At 39.6% G+C, this 13420-nt stretch overlaps 1 protein-coding gene across 1 annotated transcript; it reads left to right on the top strand.

The window, feature by feature from the left end:
* Positions 1–2260: 2260 nt before the first annotated feature.
* Positions 2261–7908, top strand: LOC104843330 (chromosome unknown open reading frame, human C9orf152). Its single transcript, XM_010586215.1, has 2 exons — positions 2261–2578; positions 7337–7908. The coding sequence occupies exons 1-2, from the start codon at positions 2350–2352 to the stop codon at positions 7906–7908; spliced, it is 801 nt and encodes a 266-aa protein (XP_010584517.1). The 5' UTR covers positions 2261–2349.
* The last annotated feature ends 5512 nt before the right edge of the window (positions 7909–13420 follow it).

Genomic DNA, 13420 nt, shown 5'->3' with positions numbered 1-13420 from the left:
TTGCAAATTATTCACAAAACACACACATGGACATATGTGTGTATGTCTGTGTGTATATATATACACAACAGATCCACACACATGCCTTGATAGCAAAGTATACACACACAAAGACATATACACACAAACATATATACATATACACACCTCTTGAGACTGAATCAAGATGCCCTGTTCACAAGCTTTCCTTGAAAAGGAAACAAACTGCAATATATATGGGATTGGCTCAGCAGAACAAAAGCTAATCCTGTTCCTGGTTCCACCACTCTAGTGTACTACCTGGACTCATTCACTTCATTTCACTGGGCATCTGGTTTCTTTTCCCAGTTCCTGGTTTTGCTGCTTAGCCATGCGACTGTTGGGAAGAGACTGCCTTGTATAATCCATTTGCGTAACTAAGTGTGATGGCTTTTCCATGATCCTGAGGGAATGGTACAGTACAAATAATTAATAATAATTTCTGATCAGATACAAACTCATTATACTTTAAATGCTCTTGTAATGAGAAGTTAAGTGTACATCTTTTAAGACAGAGCCTACATTTCATGTTCAAGGATGCTATCCTGGTAATTCTTTTTGCAACACATAGTCAAGTTGCACAAGCCACTTTCACAGGAGGTCAGTGAGTCAAATAGTGTGACTGGAATTTTAAAAAGGTTGGGTAACTTTTATGACCATTAATAATGTTTGTATTGAATGCCAGCTCAAACTGTAATGAGGTTAATTAAATCTCCTGCCCCAATGTATAAACCAACTGCCTGAAGGTCCAAAGGAGGACTCCATGTGCCAACAACTCAGAACACTGAACAAACAAGGCAATTGAGGTACTCCTTTGTACAGAGCACTAGGTGCTTGTCACTACTAAATGCAGAATATCAGAGTAGATCTACCAAAGCCACGATATATCAGAAGACCTCTAACATGACACATGCTTTTTCCAGGGTCAAGAGAGAATCTAACTTGAAGAGTATCTACAGGGTCTGACAAGTTTACTGTTCTTTCTCTGGCTAAAGCAGAAAAAGACTGCAGTTGAGGTAGGCGACACGATTTGCAAGACACAAGCATATTGGGAAGGCAAAAGCAATTATTAATGAAGTGAATTACAGCAGACTTAGACATGTGAGCCTGCTGAGCCTTACCAGAACTCTATGTACTGCATAACTAGAGTCTTGTCACCTGCGTACGCACAACTTCCAAAGGGATTCCCAAGATCTGCAGGATTTGAGCCTGATTCAGTAAATCATTTATAATGCAAATCATCGCATAATTTCTGCCAGTAACTGGAAAAATAGAGCACACCGGCATTCCTTCCACACACTGCCCTTTCACAATGTTTTTTATGCAATGTTTTTCACTGCAAGGAACCTAGCTGATGCACAATTATATTAAAACTATTGTTTAACTGCATTATTTTTTCATGTACCACTCTTTTGGGCCCTTGCAACAGTATCAGATGGACTATTTCAGGGACAGAAATTTGCAGTTAATAGTCCAGACATAGTCTCGTACTTTATTTGATATGATCAAAAGCCACGTATTTTTTAAATTTTTGCCTCATTATTAGATAATACTATTACATGTACAGTAAGCTTTAAAATGTGGTTTACTGTGCATTTGAAGAGTTTGTTCATCTCTCAGTAATGAAATGATTACTTCTATAGTTTATTTCATTTTACAGAAAGGCAGAAAACCTGAATGAGTCAGAGTAAGGCATTCCTATCTCCAGCCTCTGAATTCCAAGTGTCACTGGCACATACTGTTTTGACTCTGCACCCAGGCCTGAATACTTTTAACACATTCTTAAAAGGGAGCAATAAGCACAAAATTATTATTAAGGTATAAACAAATCCTCCCCTCCCACCCCACAGCCCCAAGAAGTGGCAGCAACAATGAAACTGGATGAAAGTTAAGGAAAGGAGTGTGGAGGAGAAAGACACAAAATACATGGAAAGAAACCTGAAGAAAGATTTCCCTGGTGGAACTACTGTCTTGGGGAGGTCACCATGACAGCATCCCTTTAAGAATTAACATTACTACATAAACCAGTATTACCCAGCCCTTTGTGCACCTGACTGTGTTCAACGAGGTTTTGTATTTCACTGTTTTTTTTGGCAAAGCTTCATATGCTCACAACCTTAAGTCAACATTAAATCCAACTATCCAGTTATAATCATGAACTATGTATGTAGTAGCTCCAGACACACCGCATGAAAACAAGCTGACTGAAACCCACATCTTCAGACTAGACCATGCAACTTCTGAAAGAAGTCACCATACTTGGAAGAAAGTTACTTCTTCATTTAGGAAGATTTCAGATGCTTTATACTTGATTTGCTTTTTTGCCACACAATGAAGGAAATGTCTTGCTTCTGCATGACTTTTTCTTCCTTGTTGGAACAGATGGTGAAGGCTTACAAATACATGATTGGTATTTTTTCAGTGACTCATACCTCAGAGCAACAGGCTTCAGATCGTGATAAGCAGCCAACCAAGATGGATGTAAGCTTACTCGAGGAGCAGTATGACCATATAAAACAGAAGCAAAAACTGGAATCACACATTATTGTATTTAAAACAGGTATGCTTATATTTATAGGAAAAAAGCAAATGTAGATGTACGACTATTTCTTTAAATCTTGAATAACTCCTAGCTTTGTTCTTTTTATGCTCAGCTTCAAGAGAGGTACAAAGTTAATTCCTTTTCTGTCATTTTGGGGCTTTATTCATTTCACTGAATGGTGGTCTTATGTTTATATCAACTAGCTTCACGGCAGTGAAACACTAACATGAGTTTGAAACAGATGAACATATCTGAGATAGGGTTTTACAGGTTTTATGTCCATAAAGTAAAATTCTAAACATAAATGGTAACTCTTCCAGGAGCCACATACTTCATGTCTGTCATCCGTGTATTTGTGCAATGTATTCTGTAACATTTCTGCTCTCTTGAATGCTTCCATCAGAACAAGCAACTCTGGGTCTTCTGTCTCTTTTCCCCTTCTTTATCTGTGTAAAGAAATGTGTCCTACAAGACCACAGGAAACAATAGCAAATATCAAGTGACTAGCACAAGTTGGGTTTTTTTTTAAATTAACTTATACTAAGAGTCATAGTGGGTAACTAAGATACAAGCTCTGAACAAAAGGTCCTGTTTTGAAAGTATTTTCACTGCATATTGCTTGAAAAGTACATAAATAGAAAAACAAGTAGCAATATGTATCACTCATCTACCTATGTCAGACAGATTTTATATAAGAAACTTTCAACTATTTAAAGTTTTTAGTTAGGCTACTGCTTACAATATTACACTGATAACATTTCATTTACTTCCCAAGTTAAAGTGATATTGAGAATACTAAGTCAATTAATGAAGTTTTCTTCTGAATTTAATTGCAATATGATAAATATGCTTTGTTCACCTCTCATATTAGTATTGAGCTCAACAAATGCAAAACTTAGGTTATCTCACTCTTTACATTTTCCTCTACATTTTTCAGCAGTTCTAGATTTTAGCTGTGCCAGACTATATCATCAAAACAATTGAAAAAACACATAACTATGAACTACACAACAGATTCACTTCGTCAATATTCTTTCATCCAAATGTCTAGAAATTCTTATGTTAAAAGAATTTCAATCTCTGTGAGGAAGAAAAAAAATTATATACGCTTATTTTATCAGGTATGAAAAGGCAAATAATTTGAAGACAAAACAGCCCATCTCATCAGCTATAGCAAAAATGTAAGTTAGTTAAAGAAAGGAAGCAGGAGTCTGTATTCAGATTAAATTCAAATGAAGCTTCAGATATAATGAATGTAATCAGAGCAGATTTTTTGCAAAGACACCATTTGAAGATTAAAGAAAAGACATAAGAAAATAGGACTGCACAGTTTCTGGGAAGTTTAAGATTTAGTAGGACTGGAAGTTCACATACACATATTTTCATACACATACATATAACCCAAAACATTCACAAAACCACACAACCTACTGCACTGAACTACTATCTTTAAACAACCTGTGTGGAAAGGATCTATGTTACTGTTAGAAGCAGTTAAAGTTTGGGGGGTTTTTGTTATGTGAGTTCTCAATGTGCAGAAAGTTGATCTTATACATTCCTATGGTTTGGAAGCAGGGAAAACCTATTACATAGCTCAGCACTTTGAACCTGTTACATGCATCAGTTTCCAAGAATATGTCAAGCAGAAATGAACACTGCCATATTGGGATAGCCTACTGCTCTACACTCCTTAAGTTACCAGCGTAAACTATCCAGAAATTCCAGCTAGTACCAAAAGGCAGTCCATGTATGTATCAGTATTTTGTACTGACAGCAAACTGTTTCCCTACCTAGAGGGTAAGATTATGCCTAGGCTGGGATGGGGACAACAATGACAGCACCACCACAACCCCGCACATACACACAAACCTCAAAGGCCAGACACAAAACCTCATGAGTTTTAAACCTCATGGAAGGAAGGCACCTTCAGTCCTCATGGTCTTAAAAATCCCTGCTAAAGGTCTTCGTTCCATCTAGCAAACCCCTAAATTTTTCCTGTCTGACAGACCAGCTGTCCTTCTGTGATACCACAGGGATTTTGAGCATTTGAGGTTTATTGCACCACAGTTGGAATGGTAACTCCAAGTTTCCTTGAAGACTTTTAGCTTTTTATGTCTCTACCTGTTTGCCAGTGTCATGAAATTGTGGACTTTTAAACAGAACTTCAGATCCTCTAACGTCTCTAGGTTTTTGACTGGTAGGTTAATAACTGAGAAGTCACCTGAAAACAACTGTCTTCTGTTCCTTCTGCAATACACACAGCCACGTTCACACTTCTGCCTCTTCCTGATTATTTGAGAACAAAGAGCATGACAAGATTCCAAAGTCACCAGCTAGGGGATAATATAGCAGTGTATTCATTATTTATTGGCTAAGAAACTGAAAAACTGTATTTACTTTAGGAATTAAATGGGATCATTCGGCGCATGCAGTCACAACAGTTTCTGCTCTGACTGCAGAAATCTCTTCCAAGTATTTCCCAACCTAACTTGAAATAAGATTAACTTTTGTCACTCCAGAACCTTAAAAGTATCTATTTATGATGACAGCATATGAAAAAGGCCAGATGGTAAAAAACCCTGCAATGAGGCTATAATGCACAATTTATTAAAAAAAAAAAAAAAAAAGGAAAAAGAAAGAAAGACCAAAGATCTGTCTAATTAAAGCTTTCTTTAGAAGTTGAGAGAGTGCTGAATGTGTGTTAATTCAAGACACAGTGGTTCAGGACTCTCACATTTCTACCCAAGGTCATTGCTCAATTTTGTGTGCCACACCTGTAGCCAAGGAATCAAATCAAACCTGAACTCAAAACCAGTCCGGACTATTAAAATTTGACTAGATGCATTACTTCGAACTCTTTGATCAACTCAAGCCAGATGGTAATTGTTCTGATGACCAGTTCATAAGGTTCAAGATAAAACCTGATGTTGCCTATTAATGCCAGTTCAGCCAAGAGTGCAATTACATCCACAAGAACATGCAAAGCTGCATCACCTCAGTCTCTCAGTTCCTTCTCTCTTGCTTTTTCTCTCACACATGGAGAACAGTCCCTAATTTTTGTAGCTTGGTGCTATACCATGCTGTTCTGCAAAACACATGGGTCTATTTTGCAAGTGGACTTTTTGTAGCCACCTAAGCTCAGCTTTATTTCCTGGATAACATCCAGTCCTAACTTTGATTCTCACTGTTCAATATAGAGAACTGTGTGTTCTTACCTCTATGAATGGTTTCACCCTAGGAAATTCTGTTAGCATACTTCACTGTATAGACATATGCACAAACACATCTATATCTCTAAGCTCTACATGTGCTTTAGTCTCCTTTCTCCTGGTAACACTGCAGGAGAGTGGAAGCTGTGGGCTGACACAGTTCTCACTCCCACAGCCATGCTGCAAAGCAGCTCTTACCAGATCAACCCTACATGGCCAACCCAGGGAGCAGAAAAAATTCTGTGATATTATGCTGGTGGTGTTCCTTCAGCAGTGGGAGCCAAAGACAGTCGTGAAAGCCCCTCCTTAGCTGAAGCCCTGTTGTACAGGTTCGTTTACTGCCAGTAAATCAGCTGGGTCTGATCTCTTCAAATATTTCCTTGTAAAGCCGGTATGAAAGACAGTTACAAAGCGGGGGTTGTTCTGTTGTTTTATTTAAAGGCAGCATCCTATTCCAAACAGCTTCACTTCAAATTCAGGGTTACAATTCTTTTTAAATGGCTATTCAGATATTCTGTTTCAGAATATAATCAGCACTCTTCTATGTCTACTTTTTTAACTTTAATATGCTTCATAACTCATACTGCAGACACAGTTCCTATAACTCAGCCCTGTAAATAAGGTCAGCATTCTGCACAACTCCTACTTTAAACTATATTTATACTACCTGAAGTGTATTTCATTAGTATTTGCAATGTCAACAGCAGTTTATCTTTAGTGTAGTGGTTCAGTTTCTATTCATTTTCAAGGCACAGAAAGCCAGTCATGTTCATTAATTTGATGACTGCTACAAGCAATTAAAGTAGCATTAGCGTTTCTATCCCTAATATCTTATACATTTCTAACAGTAACTTTCATAACGCTTTAGAAATTAAGCTATAGGGATAGCAGAAAAAAAGAAGAGACCAGATTCTCTCCCACTGTTACAGCTACTCTATACCATTCATGGATCAAGCAGATTTTTCCTCAAAGCAATCATTCAGGCAACACTAGTGTGATAAGCTGTTTACTTTACACCATTTATACTGACTACAATAGTAAAATTGCAGTAAAATATTAAAATACAAGCCTATATGTCAACGATCCCTCATTAAGAAAAAAGAAATTCACAACTTCTTTCATCTGGAAGTGGTCACAGTATTTTTAAGTTGTGAATACAACTTCAAACAATATCAAACAGAACATTTTTGTCTTTCAAATCACAACACCTACCAACGCACAGAGCAAGTCCCTGCTCACCTTAAGAATTTTTGCTTACAAGCAATTAATTACTGAAAGTCAATTCTCAATCTGTGTTGTTAATGAGTCTTAGAGTACCGGTTAGATCAATATTGACTTGATAAATCTCCATTTTCATTTGACTAACCCTGGGGGTACCGTTTCTGTCCTCAGAACTGCAAAACCGAGCATGCAATATTTCTACTCCGTAACGTGGCATCAGAAGAACTTGCACTACTCTCAGCCACAGACAGAAAGAGTGCGGATAAACTCATCTGTTAAAACCTTTCAGTTTACACCCTTAATTTTTGCCACCATAGTAACGTGCATGTATGCATTTCTCTTGTAGGTGAACATGAATCTGTTCTCCCAGCATCAATGGTCAGTGCTGTTTTAATTAATAAACATGTTAGAAGATCAAAGTCATTTACAGAACATATTCCTGTCAGAAAGATCAAACTGGAGATGACCAGCAGCGGCAACGTACAAGACAGCTCACCATGGCGTACGCACCTGGGAATTCACCGCCTGGTGCAAGCCCCTTGTCAAGGAGTTAGCTGGGATCTTTCCCACTGCAAGAACAGACCACACGGTTTTGACAATCAGAGGCTGATTTCAAAGGGAAACGGCACGCTGCAACACAAGGAATTAGAAGGAGCAAGTGAACTATCCGTGCTCAGTCAACTGGGAAGTTCAAACACGTTGAACAGTTTCAGCGAAGAGAATGGCAGCAACATTTCAAGCACCTGCCAAAAGCCTCCTCCGAAATCAGCCACGTCAGCAGTTTGGACACATCAACATATTTCTTCTACAAAATGCATGCCGGCCTGCAACAAACTAAACTTTTACCCTTTCCCCAATAAAAAAGGACCGAGAATTTCTGAAGCAGCAAGGAGGCTTGGATTATACGTCTCACAATGAAGACATTCAATAATACATAAAACTTAGGCAAAAACTTGACTAAAACTTTAAATAGCAAAATAGTCTTCCTAGTTACACTGATCGACCTGCTGAAGATCTACTACTCTTATTAGCCAAGGAATATCCTTACTATATAATCTGTTGTTTTACAGTGTAAAATTAGATGTTCTTACGAAGATGCTGGGCTTCAATGACAGATACTCACTTCTGTTATTTGAGATATAAGAGCAATTTTATCTTTTTTTTCCTGTTTTCAGGTTACTGATTTTAGAAACTAAGGTTTTATCACAGCAGTTATTTGAAATATCTTGAAGAGCTATAGCAAAGACTAGTAGAACTACTGATGAAGCAACTAGACTAAATTTCAGTATGGTACTATTTAATTAGACATTAAACAAGTAACAAATGAAACAGTATTGAAGGTGATTGGTACACTTAACATATGATTTCATCATTCACTTTCCTTGAAAAATTATACTTTCTGATGTGTGTACTTTTAAAATCAATGAATAAAACCTGTGCTCATTTCTATTGTTGTTTTAATGGGACTCAGTAAATGTCACCTTTTCCTTATATATAAATTCTCTAATAACATGTTGTTGGTTCCCATCTATCCCCAGTATTTCATCAGAAAACAAAAGTCTGAAATAATTACTTAGTCCCCGATACCATGTATCAATGTACCTTCCTTACCAGAAGTATAATGCATCTTTCTGCTGTTACAACTGTGTGTGCACAAAGGGGATATAACCATTTCAACTACAGAAATATAATTGTAGTTAACACAACTATTTTTTATAGATAGGGCTTAACATTTTCTCTTGTGGCACAACTGCACCACAAACCTGTGCAAGTTTCTCAAAGTGAGTACTTATTGCTTGTCTCCCCTCCTGCAAAAGCTTTAGAGGAAGGAGACCCTCTTTTGAGGGCACTTTTCAATGACAAAAACACGAGTTAGGTATCACCCACTTCTGGCTGCAAGTATTCAGACAGCTCTCTTTCTCATGTGTGGGCTTCAGAAAAATTGAAGACTTGAAATGCCTCCCCACTTCATGATGACTTTAATTCCAGCTATACTCCTGGTAGCCACTGGCTCTTCTGAACCATTCCATATCTACCAGAGCCCTGAAAGGATGGAAAGATGAGGATCGGGTGGATGGCCCGCCAAGCACTTCATGATCCCTGCAAAGAGTGTGCAAGCACACATACCCAGTTACCACCACTGTCTCAAAATCACACCATGCACACACCAAAAAAAAAGTGAGAAAAAAAAATATGCCAAAGATGCTCAGCTGTGGTTTATGTCCTTCTATACACACTCTTCTCAGCAAGAAAAGATAAACCACCCCCTCGTAAGATATCTTGAAAACAGAGTTAATACCAATGTGCAAATAAAATCCTATTGTCAAAGAGACAGCAGTGGTATCAATTTCTAAGAGAAACTACCATTTTCTTTGCATCCAGCACAACTTCAAACCATTAATCCTTCACACAATTCCACTGACTTTTGTTGTGCTTGATGGAGGATACTGCATCAGAGATGTTTGCACAGATCTGTCAGAGCCTACGCTTCCATTGCAGAAGATTCACAGCTGTAAGTATACCACAGCACTTTGTTAGGTCCACAAAAATAGAAAAAATATCATGGAATATAATGCTATTTTACTCCCTCTGGCCAAACATTTCCTCTATGCCACTCAGCAGTCTCAGACCCAAATTCTGTAGTGCCCCACACCAATCCAGCCACCACCAGCAGGTAGGCAGGGACCTTGTCTCCTGGAAGTGACAGTCTTAAGATACTGCTGAAAAGCACTAGCAATTACCAATAGCGATGAGTACACCACAGTAACTCCTGAAGAATTTTCCACTCATCCTCAGTAAAAGCAGCAGAATGAAGACATAGATTTGGGAAGAGGTATTCATTGTGATATTTCAGGTTTTCTAGTGTTTTCAATTAACTGGGCCCAGATTAGTTTCCAGCTCAGATGCTGATTTCTATTTCTTCGTAGGCATGATAATAAAGAATCACAGCTACTTTTTTTTCTTCACAATGGTTACAGTATTTAAAGAAAGATTAGAAAGAAGAAAATAAAGATAAAACATAGATATGTGTAACAGGTATAATAGGGAGAAAATACTAGATAACAACCAGCCCGTATGAAACAAGAAACTACTTGAAGGGAAATATCAAAGAACAATTAATTTTTAAGTATGTGGTATACATTAGCTTCCTATTTACTTGTCTTGCTGCTTAGAGTATACTGATTTGTACTCCTGCCTATCATTATACTGGAGTGCTATTTTTGTTATACCTCCAAGTCTGTAAACCACATAAAGCTAAAGGAATATCTGAAAGAAAAATCCCATGTTAGCAAGAGGCCACTATTAAAGCTATTAGAAAATTAATTCAAGATCATTTGCCTAGATACTTGCAATGATATACTGGAGAACATTTCAGCGAATGCAACTGAAACTTTTAAATCAGTATCACAGAAAATTTATAACCTTATCAAGCTACTTACCTACCCTACAAACCCATTTGAACTGAATTAGTGATATTATTTTCTGCAAACACTTTTAAATTTATTTTAAAGTGCTTTGAATTAGTTATCTTAATTAAACACAGGTTTTGAATACCTTGATTTAAAACTCAGTGCAGGTTTATGCACAGACTAAGTAACTGACTCCTTTGCAAACACTTTCATACAAACACTTTGTCCTTTCCTGAGGCTCCTCTAGCATATTACTGTGCTTTGTACTGACTGAAACTTATTTAGAAAAGGCATTCTGCCTTCAGAGAAGCCTTTCAATTTAATCCCAAGGACACTATGGAAGAACAATTTCAGTAAATTTTGGGTTGTTAGTGGAGTAGGTTTAGCTATGAGAAAAGTTGCTATACTTTTATTTCAAGAGACTGAAATATTAGACAGGCACTGTATCTAATGAGAAAATTATATTTTTTTCCTAAAGCAGCAGTAGTAAAAATGAAACAAGGAAACATGAGAAAAAATTGATAACTTCAAATATTAGAAAGTCCCAGTTCTCAAGTGCATCTGATTTTCAAAACCCTTTACTGTTAGCTTCTTCATGTTTGGTGATCATGGGACAGTTTATCACCCTGTGTCCTGGTTTCAGCTGGGATACAGTTGTCTTCCTAGTAGCTGGTATAGTGCTATGTTCTGGGTTCAGTATGAGAAGAATGTTGATAACACACTGATGTTTTCAGTTGCTGCTAAGTAGTGTTTATACTAAGTCAAGAATTTTTCATCTTCTCATGCCCAGCCAGCAAGAAGGCTGGAGGGGCACAAGAACTTGGGAGGGGACACAGCCAGGGCAGCTGACCTGAACTGGCCAAAGGGGTATTCCCTACCATGTGATGTCATGTCCAGTCTATAAACTGGGGGGAGTGGGGCAGGAAGGGATCGCTGCTTGGGAGCTAACTGGGTGTCAGTCAGTGGGTGGTGAGCAGCTGCATTGTGCATCACTTGTATATCCAATCCTTTAATAATTATTGTCATTTTATTATTGTTATTATTATCATTATTAGTTTCTTCCTTTCTGTTCTATTAAACTGTTCTTATCTCAACCCGCAAGTTCTACTTTTTTTTCCAATTCTCTTCTCCCATCCCACTGGGTTGGGGGGAGTGAGTGAGTGGCTACGTGGGGCTTAGTTGCTTGCTGGGGTTAAACCATGACACCCTGTTACCATAGCTTTAGCTAAGTTTCGAGTACTGAACTCAAGATAGCCATAAAAGCAAGTTTACCCTTATTTTATCAGTAGGCAAACTTGACTGATTTATGCACATAGGGGAGCCTGGAATCCTGACATTCTTGTTCACAAGCTCACGATACCTGTAAGGTTCCCATTTCCAAAGCTGCAGTATGCAGCACCCCCACTTAAGTCTACATGACTGCCTAAGGAAAATGTTTTACATACGGACAGTCCTGCAGGCCCATCCATTCTGGAATAAATAGTACTCCCTTTGCTGCTGGGACAGCTGGTCACTGAAAGAATTAACCCACAAGTTAATTATTTCTGGTATAACTCATTAAAAGAACACTTATGTCTTTTACAAGCACCAAAAAGATTCCAGGAAAAAAGCCCAACCCTTTGAGGGCCTCACATACAAATACAACATTGAGCAGCCTACACTGTATAGCCAAATATGCGCATAGCCTCTGTGCTGGTTTTGACTGGGATAGAGTTAATTTTAGCCACTATGGTGCTGTGTTTTGGATCTGTGCTGAAAACAGCATTGATAATAGAGAGATGTTTTTGTTACTGCTGAGCAGTGCTTACACAAAGCCAAGGCCTTTTCTGTTTCTCCCCCCACCCCACCAGCGAGGACACTGGGGGGGGCACAAGGAGCTGGGAGGGGACCCAGCTGGGACAGCTGACCCCCACTGACCAGAGGGGTATCCCGGACCATATGACATCATGCTCAGCCTATAAAGCTGGGGGAAGAAGAAGGAAGGGGGGGATGTTTGGAGTGATGGTGTTTGCCTTCCCAAGTCACCGTTAGGCGTGATGGAGCCCTGCTGTCCTGGAGATGGCTGAACACCTGCCTGCCCATGGGAAGTGGGGAATTAATTCCTTGTTTTGCTTTGCTTGGGTGCATGGCTTCTGCCTTACCTATTAAACTGTTTTTATCTCAGCCCACGAGTTTTCTCACTTTTATCCTTCTGATCCTCTCCCCCATCTCACAGGGGGGGGTGTGAGCAAGCAGCTGTGTGGTGCTCAGTTGCTGGCTGGGGTTAAACCATGACAGTTTAATACCCTACTCCCACTCTAGGCCATTATGGGTCTGTATCACTACAAGTGACACTGCAGCACCACCTCAGCTTGAACTGGTGTTTAGTACCAGATTGTTCCCCCACCACATATTTTTAAAGCCCAGCCTCTGAAGCCAGGTTAACTTTTAACAGCCCCACAACAAACAGGGAAGAACCTGCCCACCACCCCCGAAAGGAAATACAAGCCCCCCCACACAAGCTCACCCTGAACACTGCTGCCCTCAAAGAGCACAGCAATAAATCACATGCGGATCCTGCCTGGCAACTTTCCGAGCACCTCGGCCTTTCGCAAAATCCTCCCTCTCAGCATTGACAGGGATTTCAGCCCCTTTTACCTCACAAACGGAGAGGCTGCAGCTGAGGAGGTCTGCAGCACACTCCACCTCCTCCAGGTCCCAACCCCTCCTGGAAGAGACTGTCGCTCAGGTAACCGAGCGCCTCGGGGATCCCCACCACCACCATCTCCTCCTCCTCCTCCCCCCCGGGGACAGGCAGAACTCGAAGACAGTACAGGAACAGCAGCCCCCACCGCCGAACCACAGAACACCAACAAACACCTCCCATCCGAGTGAGGGCAGGACGCTAAGATGGCGGACACAGCGCGGCTTCAACCACGTGACGAGCCCAACTTCCGCAGGAGCCTGTCCCTCACCGGCAATAAAGCGGCCGGTGTGACGTACGCGTAGGCTCCGCCCCCCACGCTCGTTCGTCCCGCCCC

Source organism: Haliaeetus leucocephalus, unplaced genomic scaffold, assembly GCF_000737465.1.
Source record: "Haliaeetus leucocephalus isolate CR32 unplaced genomic scaffold, Haliaeetus_leucocephalus-4.0 Scaffold0, whole genome shotgun sequence".
In the NCBI taxonomy this organism is placed as follows: domain Eukaryota; kingdom Metazoa; phylum Chordata; class Aves; order Accipitriformes; family Accipitridae; genus Haliaeetus; species Haliaeetus leucocephalus.
The sequence above is the reverse complement of the archived record's forward strand: the minus strand, read 5'-3'. Positions and strand labels throughout refer to the sequence as shown.